The sequence below is a fragment of the Lutra lutra genome, chromosome 10 (genome assembly GCF_902655055.1).
Source record: "Lutra lutra chromosome 10, mLutLut1.2, whole genome shotgun sequence".
In the NCBI taxonomy this organism is placed as follows: domain Eukaryota; kingdom Metazoa; phylum Chordata; class Mammalia; order Carnivora; family Mustelidae; genus Lutra; species Lutra lutra.
Genome location: NC_062287.1, coordinates 60,685,062 through 60,709,108, shown reverse-complemented (window position 1 = coordinate 60,709,108; position 24,047 = coordinate 60,685,062). Strand labels below are relative to the sequence as shown.

The window sequence follows — 24,047 nt, the reverse complement described above, 5'->3', positions numbered from 1 at the left end:
AGAAATGCGTAACAGGTACTGGGATTTGAGTTTTAGAAGTAAGGGAGTTCTGGAGAGCTGAAGAGAAGAGATCCTGATTAAAAAGTCAGCTTTTACACCCCATACTGCCAAAAATCTCTTTCTTCACATTTCAGAAGCTCTTGCCCTCACACAAACTTCTCACATGAAGTCTGGAGGGAAAGCTTAGGTGTTCGGGGCCAGGATGTGAGGTCAAATCAGAGATTCAAAAGGAATAAAAGGATGGATATGGGATTTTTAGGAGGCATGAGAAAGGAAGAAGTCTTCGGAACTCATCTTTTTGGTCCTAGCAATCAACTCACTTACCCTACCCCTGTTCACACCCCATAAATATACACACACTTGGAGCCCTGCATTTCTCTCTAATTGTCAGCAAGATTTACAGAGCAAAAATAGACTATCCCAAAGTCCAGTCTACTGTACATCTCTGCCTTCACCACCACATAGCATATCATCCTTTCTCCTTTCTGACCTCTGATAATGAAAAAAGGGACAACCACTTTGAAAAACATCTGGCAGTTTGTTATGACATAAAATATGCATTAATTCTAAAAACCAGTAAATCAATTTGCAGTATTCACTCAGAAGGGATGATCAGTTTGCTTTTTCAAGGAGTCGACAGATTTCATCCAAGCCTGCATGAGGAACCACTGCAGAACAAATTCTGGAAGAAAGGAAGGGAGAACCTGCTTTTATTCATTCTTGAGGAATATCAGAGTCCATCAGCTCACTGAGAAGAATGAGGCAAATCAAGACACATCGAAGTTTGGTCTAGGACATTGTTGAGAAATCCCACAAAGTACTCTGGACTCTTCCCATATAGTCATGAACAATAATTGATTAAAGCCAGGCAAACAGAAGGAGATTTCTAGAGAAAAAGAACTACTGCAGAAACAGGGGAGGATATTAACTTTTCATTAGTATATTCAGTTGAAGAGGCTATTATAATTATGAAATAAGACTGAGCAGCTATGAAGGCAATAAGAAAAAACTCTTATAATGCTAAAATATTTATTTTGCAATCAGATGAAATTCTTTAAAAAATCTGTAATTATGTAAGCAAGTTATTCTATTAGTTATGACAAAGCAAAGGCAGGGGCGCCTGGGTGGCTCAGTGGGTTAAAGCCTCTGCCTTCAGCTTGGGTCATGATCCCAAGGTCCTGGGATCGAGCCCTGCATCGGCTCTCTATTCAGTGGGGAGCCTGCTTCCTCCTCTCTCTCTGCCTACTTGTGATCTCTGTCAAATAAATAAATAAAAATCTAAAAAAAAAAGAAAAGAATTTCTGTTTTAAAAAAAGACAAAGCAGGCAATAATTTTGAAAGTAAACTAATATGTGTTTTTTAAATAATTTATTTCCAAGTCACAGGTAAAGGGAATGCGAAAACTAACAGACATCATTCTAAATCACTGCTCATATGTTAGGAAATAATAACAATTATTTAAAATATTCTGTTACTTAATTTTAACCATAACTCATCAAGTGATTTTCATTGTTTTGTTTTTAAACGAGAAAGCATATCTCATAAAATTTAGTTTATTTGATAAGGGCCAGTATGTGGCAACACCAGAATTATAATAAAAGTCCACCTGTGATATAGAGAAATACCACATGATCTCACTTATATGCAGGATCTGCAACAGTTACACTAGGAAGTAGATATTAGAATGGTGGTGGTCCGGGCTGGGCGGAGAAGGAAATGGGGAGACACACACACACACACACACACACACAGAGTGATAGCCATGTAGAGGTGATGCATATGTTTATTAGCCTGATTATGATGATCATTTCACAACATAAACATGTATTCAACCATCAAGTTGTATACCTTAAATATTTACAACTTTTATATAGCAAGGTATCTCAAAGCTGTTAAAAACCTGAAAATAAGTCTGCTTATAAAGGTGTGTGTGTATCAAAAGTAGAACTGGAATAGTCTCGACAGTGGTGCCAAGGATCTGAAAAATGAGGGAAATTGAGGAAAGTGTCCAAGGCATGTCTCTGTATTATTTCTTACAAATGTATGTGAAGTTACAGTTATCTTTTATTTTTTAAAAATGTAGACAATTTTGGAAATTCTTCTCTAGGGTGCAAGTTTTCCTTTGGTTTTGCATCCTCGGCTGAGCTTTGTTTCCAGGTGGCAGACAAGGCCTAGGCAGAAGCGTGAGTATTCAGAAACCTATTGGTTTTTTGAGAGAACTGGGCATGGGACTCAAGAAAGACAAGTGAAGAGAGGAGAGGTTGCAGAACTGGGCAGGGACCCTGTCATCAAGCCTGCTTTACACAGGTGAAGGGAGTACTGGGAATTTCTCAATAGGATCACAAACACACTGTATATTTACAAGTACAAGAAGCAAATGGATTGGCTTTCCTAGATCCCTCTGGCTTTAAGATCATGGAGTCTCCTCATTTCCCTCTCCCTCCTGAAACAGGGCAGACAGGGATATCATCTGCTATCCCTAACTACAGAAGTGACCCAGATGCTGAACTATCAAAAGGAGCACTGCCTCATGTACTTTGGACACATCTAATTTAATAATTTTGCACACTTTCATTATTACAATCCTATCACATTTTCTGCTACTTCTAGAGGACATTTTTATATTCCTCAAATTATTCATTGTAGCGATGGGGTAGCAGGAAGGCAGAGGTCAAAGGGAAAATTTATAAGATCAATTTCCTCCAGTTTCCATGGATGAGTCCTGAGATATAGGGGAGCTGTGTGTGCACACACACAGATTGTAGAAATATTTACCTTGGAATCCTTTGCGTCATCAAAGGTCATCCAAAGATGAGGCCCATATGGTTCTGGGGACAAGCAGGAGTGAGAGCGGATATTGTTTAACCAGACAGCCCACTTTTTTTCTCCTAGCTCTAAATATAATTAAAGAAGAGTTGAGAATAAAAATGCTCAAAGACATAGGGATGTCTTTTATGAACAAGCCCCAAATGAACATCTATTGTAGTGATAACACACCTCCAATCTCACTGAAGGAGGACAGCAAGATTTTTCTCTACCTTCCTGAGAACTTCCAAGTCACTGCAAAAGGAAAGCTGATCACGCAAGCAAAATACTTTCCTACACCATTATTAAGAAATCCCATGATCATACATCTCTTACTGTATCACTGTGAATAATAACCTTTTAAAGCTGGGCAAACTGCCCAAATCGAAATTCGATTTCAATGAAATAGAATTACTGCAGAAAAATTAAAAAAAAAAAAAAAAGACTAGGCAGCTATACAAAAACATTAGCTAAAATTTAAAGAAAATTGTAATTCTTTAACCCAGTTATTTTATTTCTTAACACAAAACAAGAGTACCAAGGATCTTAACACAGAACAAGAATGTGAGAACTTACATTCTTAATGTAAGAATACATTAAGCTAATATGTATTCTTGAAATCATTTATTTTAGTCAGAATGAGAGGGGGGCAAAAAATAGACACCTACTAGATCCCTTCTCATATTTTCACAATTCTACATCAGGTACATTTTTTTTCTTTCTTTCTTTTCTATTTCTTTCTTCCTTTCTTTTTTTTAACAAATGAGAAAACTGAATCCCATAGAATTTCATGAGACACTGACACAGTTTGTATTTTTTAGTAGCAAATATTTATTAATAAATCAAGATACTCAGGGGTGCATGGTGGCTTAGTAGGTTAAGCATCTGCCTTCAGCTCAGGTCACGATCTTGGAGTTGTGGGGTGGAGCCTCATGTTGGGCTCCCTGGTCAGGGAGGAGTCTGCTTCTTTCTCTCCCTCTGCCCATCCTCTTGTTCTCTCTCTCTCTCTCTCTCATGAATAAATCTTTTACAAAAATCAAAAATAAAAACACTTAGATGTTTTAATGACATTTATTTTCTTACAGTAATCCTAAATATGCTGCAGTTTTCACACCAAGATGATTTTAAGAAAATAAACACAGCATTCATGTACATTATTCAAGGTTCCATTGAATTGTGTGGAGAGACAGGACAGGAACCCAGACACTCTGGACACGAAACTATCACTTTTAGTTATTAATTTTGATATCTTCTCCTGAATGAAGGGTGTTCAAATGGAGGGAAGGAAGGCAGCAAGGAAAAGATGGTGAGAATGGCGCAGATAAGCTTGAAGCATCAGCTGCACCCAAGGCAACAGGCACTACAAGGAAATTAGCAGGGGTGTAAGAAGGTTCAAGAGCTTGGTGAGCACAGACTACAGGGTCATTACATTTCACAAGGTTGAAATACGGAAAAGCATCCTGAGAAAAGGAACATGAAGAGAATTTATAGATGAGAAACCTGTGGTTTGTGACACTCAAAAATGAGACAGTGCCAGCTTCATAGTCTAGGAAAGCTCCAACACAGTGGGGAGGGACAAACAGGGCCAGGATTAAGATGAAGGGATCAGAGAAGGATGTCTGCTCAAAAGCATTATATTCAAGTTGATGTGGCACCTTTTAATGAAGTAATCACATGTGTTAGAAACATAGAATGAAGATGTTGATCTTTTCAATCATGCCTATCATGAAATTTCACATTGGGTTCGGGGCATTTTCCTTCCTATACCTCCAGGATCTACCTCCCAGTAATGTTTCCCAAAACCCAATAACCAGGGAGCCCAGGACAAATTAATTGTTATTATATGCATTATTCGGTTTCCAACAGCACATACATCTCATTTGTCTTTTATCTGTAGAAACAGGCAGTATATGTTGTATTTTGGAGATGATTTGCAGTCATGTGAGCTGCAGAAAAATTGGGGCTGGGTGAAAGACATGGCATAGCTTTATTCGTGACACTGTGAGAGAGATCTTGGGAATAACTTGAGTGAGAACTGGGAAAGAATTCTGTTCTGTTCTTGGGAAGAGGTTATAACACTACAGAAGCAGAATATATATGTATTTGTTAGAAGGGAAACATGGGTGTTGGAACATGAGACTTACTAAGAATGAAAATTCTGAAAGGTGATGAGAACAAGGTGGCTTGATGACACTGATTTCTCCTCACCTCAGTAGCACTACATGTGTCAGCTCTCAAATAATAAAAAAACATAATCAAGACAAGAAAAGGAGGCAGCCCTAAAATCTCTTTCCCTTAAAGTATAGGGAAGAACTGGGGACTATGGCGAGGTAGTGAACTGGTGAAGGAGATTATGCCCCAGACACCTGGCCACTCCCCATCAAATATGACCATATCATCATGTGATGTCCTTTGTGTTCTCTCTCCATATCTAGAAATTGTGCCCTTTTCTCCTTTAGGCCCCTGCCCACAAGACTCCCACAGCCACTTACCATGCTCTAGCATTCCTCACCTCTAAATATTTGCATTATCACTTCCAGATCAGGAATTTGGGACACTCTCTTTTGTTCCTTGAGAAAAGCTTTTTGTTTCTTCAGAGTCAAGTTCTTACTCCTAAAGATGACAAAAATAGAAACCCACACTTCTGAATTTTTGTCCTTCCAAAATGACTGACTTCCTATTCACCCCATTGAAGAGTTTGAACCCTCCTCTCCAGAGACCCTGAGAAAGAGGACAGCAGACTCCTGACCTTGGAGCCAGAAGAGATGTGTTCATGTCTACATTCCCAGTCACCCTTTGTGTGACCTTAGGAAAGTCTTGAGGTCTCAGAGACACAGTTTCTTCCTTCAAAAATTAAATCAACCTCTCCCTCTCAATCTCCTAGGAAGTTTATGAAATAATGGATATAACAAAACAAAACTTTGGTACCTTGAAAAAAACTTAATGTATGGAAAAGTCACTGCATGGATGTGGCTTCACTGCAGGGATGTGGATTCCCAGGGCAGATGATCAGAAAGTGAGGTTGCAGAACCTGACTCCTGAATGTTTGGAACATATCACGTGTGGGAATATTATCTGGGGAGGACCAAGCTCTTTAAAACTCTGTCCAATAGGGAAGCCCTCAGAATAACATCTGAGCTTTTAAGTTCTCTGGGAAAATTTGCAAACACTCAGAACAGAAGACACAAACACCAAACTAATGATGGCCTGAATTTCATGTGTTAGGAAAAAGCTTGATGCTGTGAGGTAGGTGTGCAAATTTAGACACAAGGATGTTATCTTTCCATTCTGGCTTCTAAAGTATGTGACCAAGATGGATCACTTGTGTGTACTAAAGCCAAAATATTCCCTGAGATTCAAGTCTGTTTTTGATCTAAACAGAGCCATATAGAAGGTCTCTTCAATTCCCAGGGGCAGAAGTTTAATATAAGGAAATTTTCTCCAATTCCAGGTGCTTGGCAGGTGAAGCAGACATAAACTTATCACGATAAGCCAAACACCTATGAAATAAAAGTACCTGAGTTAGATACGGGCATGCAGGTGGATAAAATTTAAGAGGTCTGCCACCTCTTATCCCCTCTACTGCTTACTGACCCACACTGTGATTTCCCACTACCCACATTCCTTCCTATAGTACCTGGTCCATTCTCAATAGTTACAGAACACTCAAACCATGATTTGTGAACAGAAATTTGGCATATAACTACACCCAAATTGTCCTGCCCTGAGAGATGCTTTATTCTAACTGATCATTACAAAACTTTAATGACTTTAAACCTCTTTTTACTGCACGAAAGGACCATCTCTGATCCCCCACACATACCTTTCCATGACGGAATACACATCCTAGGGAGAAAAGGGAAGAAGTGAGTCAAGAGGTAATAGAAACTCCCCCTTACAAAGCTTCATCACATCCTCACCAACCCGCTGGTAGGAGTAAAGATGGTCCCAATGTGAGAGCAAATAAGTAAAAATAAGATCCAGGCTAATCATTCCAGAAGACTCATGTGAGGTTTTCAGATTTCCTAAAAGGTAGAAACAGCTTTGAGCCTTGCAGAATTATAGCATGAAGCTTCTAGTATTTGGAAATGAGACTTATTTATGAGGAAAACAACAGTTCTGTAATTTTTTCCTAAATGCATGAGATGGTTTGAATAATGCAATGCTTCTTTCATTTACTCAGTAGAAATGTAAAGTGATACACTATTATTTGCCAAACATCAGCACAGGCTTTGGAGACTCAAAGATGAGTAAAAAAAGAAAAGAAAAGAGTAAATAATTGTAGTATCCCTCAAGAAGTTTACATGGCTTTGCGGAGGATACAAGCAAATGTATTGTTAGGTGTTTTTCAATTTTCAATTATCTCCTCATTTTACACACTATCTACAGTTGACCTTGTCCAGTCTCATAAATTCAACACACACATATGTGCACTTATTTCCAACTCTTTGTTTTTACTCAGTTTTGTCTCTTAGATGCTTGTTAACATAGGCAGTAGTAAAGAAGCCACAGGAACTAGTAGGTTAGGATGTCTAATATGTAACTTACCACTCACCCACCAAATCATCTCCTCTCTTATACTTATACTCCATTGTTCATAATGTTACCAATATCCACTCAACCACTGTCCTAAAATTACAATTTTTACCTGCACTTCAGGCTCTACTGAGCAATTTAATCCACGTTCTTTTTTTGTTATTGTTTTAATTTTTTGAAGTTTTTATTTAAAATTCCAGTTAGTTAACAGTGTAATATTAGTTCAGTTTAGTGCACATTCTTAACAGTTTTTAGCTATCTGATTTTCTTTATCCTCACAGGTATTGTTTTGGTTGTTCGAACATATATCTACCAATATATTTGGTTGCTTTTACCTCAGCCTTACTTCTTTCATGTCACCAAAAATAGGCCAACATGTGGGTCAATAAGTGCAAAAAAAAAAAAACAAAAAAAAAACGCTCTCTGTATTAGGGCTTTTATGTTGTATATGCCAAAAAAGAAAAACAGATTAAGTGGGGAAAAGGATTTGGGAGGGCAGTTATAACTTTAATCAAAGATGAATATTGAACCTCAAACCCTATCATCAGGATCTGGTCTATATCCTCCAAATTTTATTTATTCCCTCTATATTGACTTTACTTTCCGTTCATGAAGGAAACTTGAATCTCCTGATATAAACTCCAGAAGAAAAGAGAACTTCTCTTCCCAGTTAAAAATAATAACAATAAACAATAAGAATAAAAACAACAACACAACACAAACAGAAAACAAAAACCAAAAAACTATTACTCCCGCATGCCATTGCTCTGCATTGATTAAGTACCCATATTAAATTATGCTTGTGTTGGAGCTGGAAGGAAATGAAACAATGTTGGAGGTGAGTTTCTGTATCTTACTGAAATTAACTTAGTATTAATCTGAAGTAGACCATGAGAGAGTAAGATGCATACTGTAATCACTAGAACAACCACTAGGGAAGGAAAAAAAAATGAAAACAAACAAACAACAACAACAAAAACCCCCACAGAAATAGGAAAACTTAACATTTTATACTAGAAATACTTAACTCAAGCAAAGCAAGTTAAGGAGAAAGGACAGTGAAAGCTACAGGTGACACATGGGGAAAAAAACCCAGCAATATGAAAAATGTAAATACAGCTACATCAACATTAGCACTAAATGTTACTGTCTTAACACCCCCATTTAAAGGCAATGATTGTTGGACTGGATAAAAAGCAAGATTCAACTATTGTGATCTGTAAGAGATGATTTTGGATCCAAAGACACAAATATGGCCAAACTAAAAAGATAGAAAAATATACACAATGCAAGCAGTAATCATAAAATAGCTCGTGCCTATATTAATATTACAGAAAATAGACTTTAAGACAATAAATATTACGAAAGAATGGGAGGATAATTTCAGAATGATAAAAGGTTCAGTACATCAAGAAGGGATGTAACAATTACAAATGTAAATGTACCCAACAGTAGAGCTTCAAAATACACAAAGCAAAATTGAAAGGATTAAAAAGAAAAATAGAAAATTTAGTAGTTGTAGATTTCAATAGCTCACTCGAAATAATTGATAGAACCGTGTATATGAAAATCATCAAAGATACAGAAGACATGGATGATACTATTAACTAATTCGACCTAACAGACATCTATAGACTATTTAATCTAACAAATACAAAATACACATTCTTCTCAATTCACATAGGAAAATTTTCTGGACATACAATATTTTTTTTTAAAGATTTTATTTATTTATTTGACAGAGAGAGATCACAAGTAGATGGAGAGGCAGGCAGAGAGAGAGAGAGAGGGAAGCAGGCTCCCTGCTGAGCAGAGAGCCCGACACGGGCCTCGATCCCAGGACCCTGAGATCATGACCTGAGCCGAAGGCAGCGGCTTAACCCACTGAGCCACCCAGGCGCCCATGGACATACAATATTTTAGTCCATAAAACAAGTATCAGTATATTTAAATACTGAAAAAATATGTGTTTTCTGATTATGAAGAAGCTATATTTAAAATACACATTAAAAGAAAAAGTAAGAAATCAAGTATTGTTAAATTAAACTGCACTTTATAGGTATTTAACCAAAGAATAAAAAATTACTAATTCAAAGAGATACATGTACCCCAATGTTTCCAGCAGCATTATCTACAATGTCCAAATTATGGAAATGGCACAAGTGTCCATCAACTGACAACTGATAAAGAAGATGTGTTGTATATATAGTATAAAATATAATAATTTATTTATATATTTTATATATATGATGATGTGGTATATATTTGTGTGGGGACATGCATAGATAGATGATAGCTGATAGATAGACAGATAAAAATACATATGCCATGGAATATTACTTAGCCATACAAAAGAATGAAATCTTGCCATTTGCAACAACATGAATGGAACTAGAGAGTATTATGCTAAGTGAAATAAATCAGTCAGAGAAAGACAAGTATCATATGATTTCACTCATATGTCAAATTTAAGAAACACAACAAATGAGGAAAGGGAAGAGAGAGAGAGACAGACAAACCAAGAAAGAGACACTTAACCATAGAGAACAAACTGATGGTCAGCAGAAGGGAGGTGGGTGGGGGATGGGTTAAATAGGTGATGGGGATTCAGGAGGGCACTTGTGATGAGCACCTGGTAATGTATGGAAGTGCTGAATCACTATATTGTACATCCTTTTTTTTTTTAAAGATTTTATTTATTTATTTGACAGAGATCACAAGTAGGCAGAGAAGCAGGCAGAGAGAGATAGGAGGAAGCCGACTCTCTGCTGAGCAGAGAGCCCAACGCCGGGCTCGATTCCAGGACCCTGGGATCATGACCCGAGCCAAAGGCAGAGGCTTTAACCCACTGAGCCACCCAGGCGCCCCTATATTGTACATCTGACACTGATATTACACTGTATGTTAATTAACTGGAATTTAAATAAGTAAATAAATAATATAAAAATTAAAAATATATGGAATATATCTAAATCATTGCATTTATATCACTAAATACTATATCAGAAATGATGGTCTCAAATAAGTAATCAAAGTTTTCTCTTTAAGAAACTAGGGAAAAAATGGCAAACTAATCCTAATATACACACAAACTTTTGTTCATATGTGTACACACTCATGTTCATGTATGCATACATTCTCATGTTCATACATCCATATACACATTCACTCACAAAGTAAAAAAAAAAAAGGCAGGGTGCCTGGGTGGCTCAGTTGGCTGAGCAGCAGCCTTTGGCTGAGGTGGTGATCTCAAGGCTCTGGGATCGAGCCCCTGTTGGTCTTCCTGCTCAGTGAGGAATCTACTTCTCCCTCTCCCTCTGCTCCTCACCCCACTCATGCTCTCTGTCTCTCCATCTCAAATAAATAAAGTCTTCAAGAAAAAAAAAGAAAGAAAGAATTAAAAAAATCAATGAAATAATAAAGTTTATTCTTGAAGAAAATTTTTTTAAAAATTGACCAAAGACAACTAAACTGTCCGAGAAAAAGCACATCATCAAAATCAGGATTAAAAGAGGGGACATTAGTGTGTGTACTATAGAAACCAGAGGGATTATAAGAGATTATTATGACTACCTTTATGTCTCCAGATCAGGCAACTTTAGAGTGGACAAATCCCTACAAAGACATTTATTATCAAAATCTGACTTAATAATGATAAAAAATATAAGTAATCCTAATACATATTTTTAAATATTGTGTTAACCCTTTTGAAAAAGAAATAGGATGAGATGGCTTCACTGGTGAATTCATTGAATATTTAAAGACAAAATAATACTAGTACTTCACACTTTGTTTTTTGTTTGTTTTTCAGGAAATGGAAAAAGAGGGAGAAAAATCTTAGTTTATTCTATGAGGGGGAAAGATAGGGTCTTGGAATGTGACATTCACTTGTTTGTGATCAAGCTGATTCATGAAGAGGTACCTGAGGAAGTCCTTAGCACTAGATTACTGATCACAGAGGCCTCTTAGACTATCCCTGGATACCATGCAAATTCAGCCTGCCAGATTTCTGCTCTGCACTTGATAAATAAATATGAGATTGTCCCTTGTTATTTATTCCTATAACCTCTGTCACAGATACAGGAAAGGGGATACTGCAAGGCCAAAGGAACCTTAGTGTCATCATCAGGAAGAGCAAAGAAATGGGAGAGAAGGAAACTCGGTCTTTATTTTTTCTCAAATCTCAGATGCTGGGGTTTCTTCCTGAGTCTTACCTGCAGCATGCCTACTGTTGACTCCTGAAGCCGATGCTCTAGTTCTGAAATCAGGTCTTTCACCATCTGGCTGTGCTGGGCCAGCTCATCCTCCACTGAGTCCAAGGAGTCGAGAGTAGTTTTCTCCTCACTGTCCAGCATCTGCACTATGTTCTTCTCCTCATGCTCCAGCATAGTCTTCAGTTTTTTAAACTGTGTCTGGATACACCTTTTCTCATTTTGCATATAATTCTTCAGGAATGAGAAAGAGAGAGTGGTAGTCAGGCTATCAGCCAGAGACTGGGAGCCAGAAAGAGAACTATTTTCTTCAGAAACTTCTTACTGGGAAATGAGAGAGAAGCAAGGGAGCAATTCTTGGGGATCCTGACTTTTCCCATTGGGATTTTTTCTCCATCACATTCCAAAATAATGGCCTCAAGTTTACATTATTGAGGGTAACCTGAGCCCAAAGAGGATCCTTGGGTGTGGCTCTGCTTTCACACAGCTGTCCAGGACAACCAAATTCTCTTTGCTTTACTCCTGACTCCCATCCCCTCACCCTCGGCCGAAAGTTGAACAATACAGACAGAACCCTGAGTCATTGCTAACGGTCTTCCCCCAGGAGGGTCAAAGACTCAAAATCACAACAGGAATTTAACACAGAATTCACTAGCCATCCTCTATGTGAATACCTCCCTTTAAATGTCTGTGTTCATTTATAACATATTCATTTTTCAGCCCCCACCTTTATCAGGGAAAAGATAAAGGACTAACCAAATGACTTTTTAACATATTGACTATCAGGAAACAAAAAGGAAGGGAGCTCCTTGTGACTAACACCCAAGGTCCTGTCTATATTTTTGTCTCACTCAGGAAGGATCTCTCCCTACCTTCCAGGAGGTTCTCTGTTCTCTGAGGTTAGCTTTCAACATCTCTGCTTCCTGCTGCTCCTCCCTTACCTTCTGCAGAGCTGTCTGGAGCTTCTCCTATGGAGAGGAGTCACACCAGAGTCAAGCTGTCAGATTTCTAAGTATCAGCATAGAGGATAAATGGAGAAAATATTAGGCCAATGTCCAAAGAGACTAGAGTTTACAGAATCAGTGAGAACAGCAATTAGAAACTATGACTTGGAAGAAAACCTGACATTATAAATGTGTTCTTTAAGACCCGGGTGATGAGCACTGGGTGTTATTTGCAATTGATGAATCATTGAACACTACATCAAAAGCTAATGATGTACTTACTCTATGTTGGCTAACTAAACATAATAATAAAAAACTCTTTTCAGCATCTACAGAAATAATCACTTTTTTATATATAAATGTATCAATTATATTAACAAAATTGCATTCTATTCAGAAAACTATATTAAAAGATTTCCCAGTATTTAATTATTGCATTTTAAAAAATAAACCAAAATTAATCAAGAGGAAAAAAAAGACCCAGGTGATAGACATCACCAACCCTCATCAAAAAGAGGGGATGATTCTGTTTGTACTATTAGAACAAACCAAGCCCTCCAGCAAAGAAAGAACTTACATCTCCATCTACCTTCCTGTTCAACTCAGTGATGAGAGTCTCTCTTATGCACTACATTTCTGCCCATCTAGCACAAGGTACAAAAGTATCTACTTTTGACTAAATCTGTACTGTAAGTTTATCCTTTTGTAATTTAATAGAATGCACAAAAATGTCCTTCAGACAAAAAAAAAAAATTTAAATGTTCATCAGGCCTTTAGAAGGTGAGAATAAAAAGAAAAGACATCAGAGGCCTCAAGTCTATGATGACAAGGTAATGAAAGTTGAATGCAAAGTAGAGATTTCTCATCAAGTTCTATTTTCTGCCCTATATTCCCTCTATCCTGGTCTCTTACCTGGTACTCTTGGACAGCCTCATCCATGGGGACCGTTTTGTGACCACGGTGCTCCTGAGACCGCTCGCAAACCCAGCAAAGGACCTTCCCATCCTTCTTACAGAAGAGCAAGAGCTTCTCTTCATGGTATTCACAGAGATTTCTCTTTTGCCCCTCCTCAGAGCTCACCTTGACCTCTCGGAACCTCTCCACTATATTGGCCACATGCCAGTTAGGCCGCAGCTCCTTAGCGCAGTAATGGAATTGGCACACAGGGCAATTGGTGCTCTTCCCTTCCTGGCTTGTCTTGGACTCCTTGTTTGCTGCAGTAATGCAGGCTTTGCAGAAGCTGTGGCCACAGTCCAGGCTCAGGGGTTCCTTCAGGAGGTCCAGGCAGATGGGACAGGTCACCTCCTCCTTTATGTTTGTCAGGAGTTTAGATGCCATAGTAGCTGCTCCCTTGCTCCTATCTCTCCTGGCCTCAGTGGTTCCTCTTGCTCACAGATCCCTGCATGATTGGGAAGGTTAAAAGGGGGCAGAGTTGGAAAGGTAAGAATAAAATTACACTAATTGTGTAGGAATTAAGGACAAGCCCAAATCATAATATTGAAGGACAAGAAAGAAAAGGTAGAGAAGGGAGGAGTAGCGGACCCCATTTCAACCAGTCCCCTGAATTTAGCTGGATATCTTCCAAACCATTCTGAACACCTGCAAAATCAGCCTGAGGTGTAAGAATGTACTGGGATCTCTGCAAGCAGAAAAGCAGGGCCTGTCACAAGGTGGGAAGGGCAGAGTCATGACTTGTGACTCTGAGGGAATATATCAGAAGATAAGCAGAAGGGGGCAAGAACCACCATAAGCTGGCTTCTAGAAAGAGATATAACACTGGAGCACAAAAGCATAGTGAGCCAGGGTCAGCAAAAACTTTCAGAGCAGTAGCAGCTTGGAAAGGGCTTTAGAACGGTGCCCACACATGACAGGAGCTGAGGGTGCATGCACGAGCCCACGGCTTCTTGACATTTTAGAAGCACAAAGAGCAGGGACATGAGGGGGCCCTTGGGATGACCTCTGGGAGAGTCACTGTGGACATGCACCACAGGAGGCTGCAGTTTTCAGCAGCACATACAGAAACAGAGACTCTGTTCTAGAGGGCTCCATGAAGAGCAGACTGCGATTTCTCTGTTCTGGGACAGAGGTTTGGGTGCAGCCATTTTTGCTCTGACCCTCTGAAGAGGTACAGAAAGCCACCAGAGAACAAAAGCTCAAATAAAAACAAAAGCTCCAGTGAGCTCATCCCCTGTCAGGGGCAGCACAACTCCTCCTAAGCAGGGTTGCCTGAGAAACAGCATGGAGGACCCTCCCCCAAGAAGACAGGATGGAAGAACAAAGGGACAACAATATTATGGATCTCATAAGATTGTAAAATCCCAATATCAGGGGAAAATATATTAAGCTCCAGGCATTGCCTCAAAGCTTATTTATTTTTCAAATACAACTTTCTATTTTTTGTTATTCTTTCTTTTACACTTCTGTTTTTTCTTTTTACCTTTTTTTCATTTCAACCAGATCTTTAATACAACAACTTCTATTTCATAGCAGTTGTTACTTTTTAAAAAGATTTTACTTATTCATTTGACAGAGATAAAGAGCACAAGTAGGCAGAGTAGCAGGCAGAGGGAGGGGGAGAAACAGGCCTCCTGCTGAGCAGGTAGCCTGACATGGGACTTGATCCCAAGACCCTGGGATCACAACCTGAATTGAAGGCAGATGCTTAGCTGACTGAGCCACCTAGGCACCCCTCACAGTAGCTTTTTAACCTGTACTTTTTCACACCTATATTTTTATAGGTATATGCTTCATTGTAGTCCTTTTTACCCTATTCAATATGAGATATATATATATGCATATATATTTTTTTTTACTTTCCCTGTAATTTTGAGAAGTAGTATCCTCTAACAAACAGACCAAAATATGCCCAGGAACAAATGAAACACCCTACTTTGCCCACACTGAGTGATTATAGCCCTCTTTCCTCTCACCCCCACTTTTAAAAAAAAATTAATGTTTAAAAAAATTTTAACTTTATAAATTTTATTCTTGTGTTTCATTTTGGCTTTGTTTATTTGGTGGTGGCTTCCAACTGCTCTGGAGTTTCCTAGAGTGCATCTTGCTAGGGTCATGGTTAATATTTTGGATTCTGTACATTCCCTCAACCATCCCTCAACAGAATGAGTATGAGGAGGAACTCCCAACAAAGAAAAGAACCAGAGATAATGTCTCCTGCCACATATTTAATGGATATGGATATAAGCAAGATGTCAGAGATAGACTTCAGGGTAGCAATCATGAAGTCAATAGCTAAGCTTGAAAAAAGTATTAATGAAAATACAGAAACTCTAAGGGCAGAAATGAGATCTAATCAGGCTGAACTTAAAAATACTATGAATGAGATGCAGTGAAAACTGGATTTTCTAACAGCCAAGGTAAATGAGTCAGAAGAATGAATTACTAATCTAGAAGATAGGCTGATAGGAAGGAAGGAAGCCAAGGAGGATAGGGATAGGCAGCTGGAAGCCCATGAGAACTGACTTAGAGAGATGAAGGATGCCATAAATGTTCCAGTGTCAGAATTATTGGTATCCCTGAGGGGGTGGAGAAAGAGGGCTAGTAGGTATATTTGACCAAATCATAGCTGAGAACTTCCCTAATCTAGGGAAGGAGATAAGCATCCATGTCCAAGAGGCAGAGAGGACCCCTTCCAAGATCAATAATACCAAGACCCAGTCATATAATAGTGAAACTTGTGAATCTTAGAGCCAAGGAAGCTATGCTGAGAGCAGCTAGGGGAAGAGATTTCTTACGTATGGAGGGAGGAATATCAGAATAATCTTAGACCTGTCCACAGAGACCTGGAAAGCCAGAAAGGGCTGGCAAGACATATTCATGGTACTAAGTGAGATGAACATGCACCCAAGAATATTTTATCCAGCAAGTCTGTCATTCAGAATGGATGGAGAGACAAAGAGCTTCCAGGACCAGCTGAACATGAAAGAGTATGTGAAACATGAAAGAATATGACCACCAAGTCAGCCCTGCAAGAAATATTAAGGGGGATTCTATAAAAGAAGACCCCAAGAGTAATATAGACCAGAAATTTACAGAGTCAATCTGTAGAAACAAGGACTTTAGAAGCAGTATAATGGCACTAAATTCATATCTTTCAATAGTTACTCTCAATGTGAATGGCCTAAATGCTCCAATGAAATGGCACAGGATTTCAGATTGATAAAAAGACAGTACCCACCCATATGCCCTCTACCAGAGACTCACTTTGAACCTAAAGACACCCCCAGATTGAAAGTGAGGTGATGGAGAACCATTTATCGTGCCAAGAGACCTCAAAAGGAAGCTGGAGTAGCAATTCTCATATCAGACAAACTAGACTTTAAACCAAAGACTGTAGTAAGAGATGTAAAGGGACACTATATCATACTTAAAGGGTCTATCCAACAAGAAGATCTAACAATTGTAAATATCTATGCCCCTAAGTGGGAGCAGCCAACTACATAAACCAGCTATTAAACAAAATAAAGAATCATATTGATAATAACACATTAATAGTAGGAGATCTCAACACTCCACTCTCAGCAATGGACAGATCATCTAAGCAGAAAATCAATAAAAAACAAGACCTTTGAATGACACATTGGATCAGATGGACTTCATAGATAAGTACAGAACATCCCACCCTAAAAAAACAGAACACTCATTCTTCCTGAGTGCACATGGAACTTTCTCCAGAATAGACCACATACTGGGTCACAAATCAGGTCTCAACTGATACCAAAAGATTGAGATTATTCCCTGCATGTTATCAGACCACAACGCTTTGAAACTGGAACTCAATCACAAGAAAAAAAAATGGAAGGAATTCAAACATTTGGAAGCTAAAGAACATTCTGCTAAAGAATGATTGGGTCAACTGGGAAATTAAAGAACTTAAACAATTCATGGAATATAATGAGAATGAATACACATCAGTCCAAAACCTATGGGATACTGTAAGGTGGTGCTAAGGGGGAAATACATAGGCATCCAAACCTCTCTCATAAAATTAGAAAAACAAATGCACAAGCTAACCTTACACCTAAAAGACCTGGAGAAAGAACAGCAAATAAAACCTAAATCAAGCAGGAGAAGAGAAATAATAAAGATTAGAGCAGAGATCAATGAAATAGAAACCAGACGAACAGTAAAACAAATCAACAAAACTAGAAGCTGGTTCTTTGAAAGAATTAATAAGATCAAGAAACCTCTGATGAGACTTATCCAAAAGAAAAGAGAAAGGACCCAAATTCATAAAATCATAAATGAAAGGGGAGAGATCAAGACCAACACCAAGGAAATAGAAACAATTATTAGAAATTATTATCAGCAACTATATGCCAACAAATTAAGCAACCTGGAAGAAATGGATGCCTTCCTGGAAACTTAAAACCACCAAGACTGAAACAGGAAGAAATAGATAATCTGAATAGTCCAATAACCAGTAATGAAATTGTAGCAGTAGTCAAAGACTTCCCAAAAAACAAAAGTCCAGAACGGGTGGTTTCTCAGGGGAATTCTACCAAAATTTAAAAAAAAAATAGTACCTATTCTACTGAAGCTGCTTCAAAAAATAGGAACAGATGGAAAACTTCCAAACTCATTCTATGAGGCCAGTAATACCCTGAATCCAAAACCAGACAAAGACCCCACCAAAAAGAATTACAGACCAATATTCCTGATGAACATGAATTCCAAAATACTCCACAAGATCCTAGCCAATAGGATCCAACAGTACATTAAAAAGATTAATCACTACGACCAAGTGGGATTTATTTCTGGGAGGCAAGGGTAGTTCAACATTCACAAATGAATCAACATGATAGAGTACATTAATAAAAGACAAGGTAAGAAAAATATGATCTTCTTAATTGATGCAGAAAAAGCATTTGACAAAATACAACATCCTTTCCTGCTTAACACTCTTCAGAGTGTAGGGATAGAGGGAATATTCCTCAATACCATAAAAACCATCTATGAAAAGCCCACAACAAATATCATCCTCAATGGGTAAAAACTGAGAGCTTTTCCCCTAAGGTTAGGAACATGGCAGGGCTATTCACTATTACCACTACTGCTATTCAACATAGTACTAGAAGTTCTAGTATCAGCAATCAGACAACAACAACAAAAAAAAAGGCATTCAAATTGGCAAAGAAGTCAAACTCACTCTCTTCACAGATGACATGATACTTTATGTGGAAAACCCAAAAAAGACTCTACCCTCAAATTACTAAAACTCATACAGCAATTCAGTAATGTGGCAGGATACAAAATCAATGCACAGAAATCAATTGTTTTTCTATACACTAACAGTGTAACTGTAGAAAGAGAAACTAAGAAATCGGTTCCATTTACAACAGCACAAAACAAAACAAAACAAAACAAAAAACAAACAAACAAACAACAACATAAGATACCTAGGAATAAACCTAACCAAAAAGGTAAAGGATCTATATCTAGAAATTACAGAACACTTACAAAAGAAATTGAGGAAGACACAAATGAGAAAAAGACACAAATGTGAAGACACAGATGAGAAAACATTCCATGCTCATGGATTGGAAGAATAAACATGGTTAAAATGTCATCCTACCCAGAGGAATCAACACTTTCAATGCCATCCCTATTAAAATACCACAGACATTTTTTAAGAACCTGGAACAAACAATCCTAAAATTTGTATGGAGCCAGAAAAGACCCCAAATCACCAAGGGAATATTGAAAAAGAAAAACAAAGCTAGAGGCATCATGTTGTCTGACTTCAATCTATATTACAAAACTGTGATCACCAAGGCAGCATAGTATTGGCACAAAAACAGAATCATAGACAAATGGAACAGAATAGAGACTCCAGAAATGGATCCTCAATTCTATGGTCAACTAGTCTTTGACAAATCAGGAAAAAAAATTGAAAAAAGACAGTCTCTTCAATAAGTGGTGCTAGGAAAGTTGGACAGCTACATACAGAAGAATGAAAATGGACCATTTTCTTACACTAAACACAAAGATAAACTCAAGATGGATGAAAGACCTAAATGTGAAACAGGAATCCATCAAACTCCTAGAGGAGAACATATGCAGTAACCTCTTTAACATCAGCCACAGGAACTTCTTTCAAGACACATTTCCTTTTTTTTTTTTTTTTTAAAGATTTTATTTATTTGACAGAGAACACAAGTAGGCAGAGAGGCAGGCAGAGAGAGAGGAGGAAGCAGGCTCCCTGCTGAGCAGAGAGCCCAATGCGGGGCTCGATCCCAGGACCCTGGGATCATGACCTGAGCCAAAGGCAGTGGCTTTAACCCACTGAGCCACCCAGGTGTCCCTCAAGACACATTTCCAAAGGCAAGAGAAACTAAAGCAAAAATGAACATTTGGGACTTCACCAAGATAAAAAGCTTCTGCATATTAAAGAAAACAGTCAACAAACCTTAAGAGGAAACCTATGGAATGGGAGAAGATATTTGCAAAGGACATTACAGATAAAGGGCAGGTATCCAACATCTATAAAGAACTCCTCAAACCCACCACAAACAAAACAGATAATCACATCAAAAAATGGGCAGAAGACATGAGCAGACACTTCTCCAAAGAAGACATACAAATGCCTAACTAGACACATGAAAAAAAATGTTCAACATCACTAGCCATCAGGGAAATACAAATCAAAATCATGAGATACCACATTACACCAGTTACAATGGCAAAAATTAACAAGGCAGGAAATAAATATTGGCAAGAATGTGGAGAAAGGGGAACCCTCTTATGCTGTCTGTGGGAGTGCAAGCTGCTATAGCCACTCTGCAAAATCGTGTGGAGGCTCCTCAAGACATTAAAAATCAAGCTACCCTACAACCCAGCAATTGCACTACTAAGTATTTACCCCAAAGATACAGATGTAGTGAAAAGAACCCCAATGTTCATAGCAGCAATGTCCACAATAACCAAACTGTGGAAGGAGCCAAGATGCCCTTCAGAAGATGAATGGATAAAGAAAATGTGGTTCATGTATATAATGGAATATTCCTCACCCATCAGAAAGGATGAAAATACCCACCATTTGCACTGACATGGATGAAACTGGAGGGGATTATGCTAAGTGAAGTAAGTCAAACAGAGAAAGTCAATTATCATATGGTTTCACTCATATGTGGAACATAAGGAATAGTACGGAGGACCATGGGGAAGGGAGGGAAAACTGAAGGAGAAGGATTAGAGAAGGGGTGGAACCATGACAGACTATGGACTCTGGGAAACAAACTGAAGGTTTTAGAGGGGAGGAGGATCGAGGAATGGGGTAACAGGGTAATGGGTATTAAGGAGAGCACATGCTGTGATGAGCACTGGGTGTTGTATGTAACTAATGAATCACTGGACACTACATCAAAAACTAATGATGTACTATACAGTGGCTAACTGAACATAATAAAATAAGATTAAATTAAATTAAATTTAGAAAAGATACCACATTTGGAAAGTTATTCCTTTGCCCCTGATCTCTTGGGTGGCCTCTGTTTCTGGTGGCAGATATGGCCCTGGCAGAGGATAAGTAAGGTTAGTGACTTGGGCTTGCCAGCTGGCACTCCATCAAACTCTTAAGCATGGCAAAACCAAAGTGATGAGAATTTATCTAGAGTCATGCAGAAGCACTACAGTGTTACCAAGCAGGCACTAAAATGTTAGGATTCAAAGATCCCTCTGCCTTTGTTCTTGCTGTGGAGAGAAGGAACTTTCTACCTCTGAAAAACAGAGGATTCTGGTTGGTCCTCCGCGACATGCAATTCAGAATTATAGGATGGGAAGGAGAATCTCCAGGGCAGATTCAACCAGTAGAAATAATGGTAACTCCAAGAAAGCACAAAGCCTTTCAAGCCTTTAAACTTCCCTTCTTTGAGGACTGCCCTTCCCCCAACTTCCCCAGGCCTCTTCGCACCCACCCCACCCCCACACCCTTAGCAGGAAGCTTGCAAGCTAGGCGTTGTCTCATCTACCCTTCACCGCAGCTGCTTGAACACACATTAAACTCACCCCAAAATTCAGTTCTCCCCACCTCTGCCCTCCGCAAACCAGTCCACACACCTTCAGACACCAGTTGAGAAGTCGTGGCCCCTTGGGGGAAGCGTGGAGGCAGGCCAAAGTGTGGTCAGGATTCTCTCAGCAAACTAGTGGCCAATCTCCACCAAGCTCTCGAAGTGCTTTCTCGAAGTGAAAATGAAAATTAAATTCTCCTGGACTGGCAGGAAAGGAGGAGAGATGCCACAGACCAATGGGAGGCCTGCACATGGGACCCCAGTAAGTGGAAAGGCTTTGTGCCCAGGGCCAGTCTGATGAACCAATGGTTGAACTCCTTGTCTGTTCCACTCTTAGAGGATGCTCTCATGTCTTTTTAAGGTAAGCAGTCCTTTGGAGCACTAGGCTTACCTGAACAATATAATTTCACACAAATCCGCCTAACTTTTTATCCCAGAAATGAGCTTTCCTGTAGAGGGGAATAAAATTCCTCCCTTACCACAAGGAGGGACCCATGCAGAAGGCTGCCCTGGGAGCATGCTCTCTACTCTTATGTATTCACCTAAGGTAAGTTAATCCTATTAGGCATGTGAGAGGGAAGGGCTACGGGACTCTGAAATTTCCTCCATGGGACAGTCAGTGACCATCCCAAACTGGCAGCACAGTGAGGCTGACCTTCAGAATTTGGATTCAGTACCGCCAAAATAACCCTTCTGCTAAAGATGCTGGGAAGATCCAACTGTAGGCAGTGTCATTTGCTGGGCAATGTCATCTACTATTATTTAACATACAATCTTTATAACCTTAGCATAATGAAAATGAATCAGGAAAATCATTGTGGAGTGGTGAGGGAACAGAAGGCTAGCTGAGGACAAAGCAAAAGCTGACACCCTCCAACCTTCCCCCACCCCCACTCCTGGGTGGGACATATGTGATGTTCTCTAGGAATCTCCCATCCACCTTAATGTTAATACCTTGCTAGAGGGCAAAACGACCTTGGCAATGGCAAGGCCTCTGGTATCCAGTATCTTGTAGGTCCTCTTTAGCATACGAAAGTTCTGTTGAAACCTCCCTTTCCCTTACCTTCCCCCAACTCCATGGTACATAACCTGCCACCCCTCACAACCCCAGGGCAGGAGCTCTTTCTGCTCTTGGGTCCTGTCTTCATGCTTTAATAAACCATTCTGCACCAAAGATATCTCAAGAATTCTTTCTTGGTCATCAGCTCCGGACCTCACCTATATCCTAGAACTTCATCATTAGGATCTTGTTATCATGCTGCTACTTCTGAGGTCTCTTCATATTATTAACAACAAGCATGCATCTCATTTTTTTGTTGTTGGTGTTGGTGGTCCTTGATCCCTGAGATCAAGACCTGAACTAAAATCAAGAGTTTAATCAATGTTCAACCTGCTGAGCCACCCAGGTGCCCCTCATTTTGTTTTATTAAAAGTTGTCAAGACGTCCCTTATGGAAATTCTTCCTATGTGCTCTTCTAGCTGATCTCCCAGGTGAGGTCAGCTTTTGGGTGGCAGAAATGGCCCGAGGAGGAGGAGGAGGAGCAAGGTTAATGTATTTGTTGTTGTTGTTGTTTCTGGTTTTTTGGTCTGCTGTAGATCCCTCGGTTTGAACTTGGAAAGCTTCTAAGACTAGAAAACACCAAATAAACTGCAAAGCAGAGCAACCATCACCCCATTAAGGCTTCCAAACCCAGGGAGGACAGGGTGCTAGGAATTTCTGTGGACAGTTATGCAGAAATCCTACATTATTATACTGAGTCATTGAATTGTTAAGCTTCAAAGAACTTTCTGACTTTCCTCTATTGTCTTCCTCAAAGTACTTTTTTCATCCCTGAGCAGAGCCAGGCCTAGTTCTCTTCTCCGCTGCTCTCAGTGCAGAACCGGTCCAGTAGCCTGGGATGTGGCCCACAGACACTCCCATAGGCGCTTTGTCTAGGGCTTCCCCTGTTAAAATTTTTCTGAAGTCATTGCCAAAACTAGGAATACTCTTAGAGGTGAGGACTCAGTCACTATTCCTTGAATTAGAAAATGAAAATGCATGAGTGGAAGGCAAGAAAGAGACGTGCATGGGAAACCTAGTGTTATTACTGATCTTATCAGTGGTAATCACCCCTACCTCACACTGCACCCCTAACTGTAAGTTTCATGAGGTCAGGGAGGGACTTTCTCTATTCTGTTGCTTGTTGCCTCAAATCTATTAGAAGCTACTGCATATAAGGATTGATAGATAGATATGCAGATATGTAACTATGAAAATATTTATAATTGAATGGAACATCTTGATGATAAATCATACATTTTTGCTATGAACACAGTTGCTGTCACATCATATAATTCAGTTATTCTCGAGATGCCTGGGTGGCTCAGTCATTTAAGCACCTGCCTTTGACTCAGGTCATGATCCCAGGGTCCTGAGATTGAGTCCTGCACTGGGCTCTCTGCTCCCCAGGGAGCCTGCTTCTCCCTCTCCCACCCCCTCTGCCTGTGCTCACTCTTTCTCTATCAAATAAATAAAATCCTTTTAA

The 24,047-nt window shown here is 39.2% G+C and overlaps 1 protein-coding gene and 1 pseudogene across 7 annotated transcripts; both read right to left on the bottom strand.

Annotated features, from left to right (window-relative positions):
* Positions 1-24,047, bottom strand: part of LOC125078132 (olfactory receptor 52B4-like) — a 123,722-nt pseudogene that overhangs the window by 46,446 nt on the left and 53,229 nt on the right.
* Positions 3,505-23,936, bottom strand: LOC125078130 (tripartite motif-containing protein 34-like). Of its 7 annotated transcripts, none has more exons than XM_047690231.1 (7): positions 21,543-23,936; positions 13,409-13,895; positions 12,425-12,520; positions 11,556-11,786; positions 6,629-6,651; positions 5,318-5,418; positions 3,505-3,829 (listed from the first exon to the last, which is right to left on the bottom strand). In XM_047690231.1, exons 2-7 carry the CDS (start codon positions 13,832-13,834, stop codon positions 3,702-3,704), a joined length of 1,005 nt encoding a protein of 334 aa, XP_047546187.1. In that variant the 5' UTR covers positions 13,835-13,895; positions 21,543-23,936; the 3' UTR covers positions 3,505-3,701. The 7 variants fall into 7 exon arrangements, with proteins under 7 accessions (XP_047546187.1, XP_047546184.1, XP_047546190.1 ...); XM_047690228.1 differs by having other exon boundaries at positions 13,409-13,928; positions 21,572-23,936; XM_047690234.1 differs by having other exon boundaries at positions 21,521-21,555.

Coding starts and splice junctions, on each gene's coding strand:
- LOC125078130 (XM_047690231.1), bottom strand. CDS start 13,834: ATGGCATCTAAACTCCTGACAAACATAAAGGAGGAGGTGACCTGTCCC. Junction 6,652..11,555: donor CAACAGTAGGCATGCTGCAG/GTAAGACTCAGG, acceptor TTTTCTCCCTAG/GATGTGTATTCCGTCATGGA. Junction 5,419..6,628: donor GTGTATTCCGTCATGGAAAG/GTATGTGTGGGG, acceptor TGTCATCTTTAG/GAGTAAGAACTTGACTCTGA.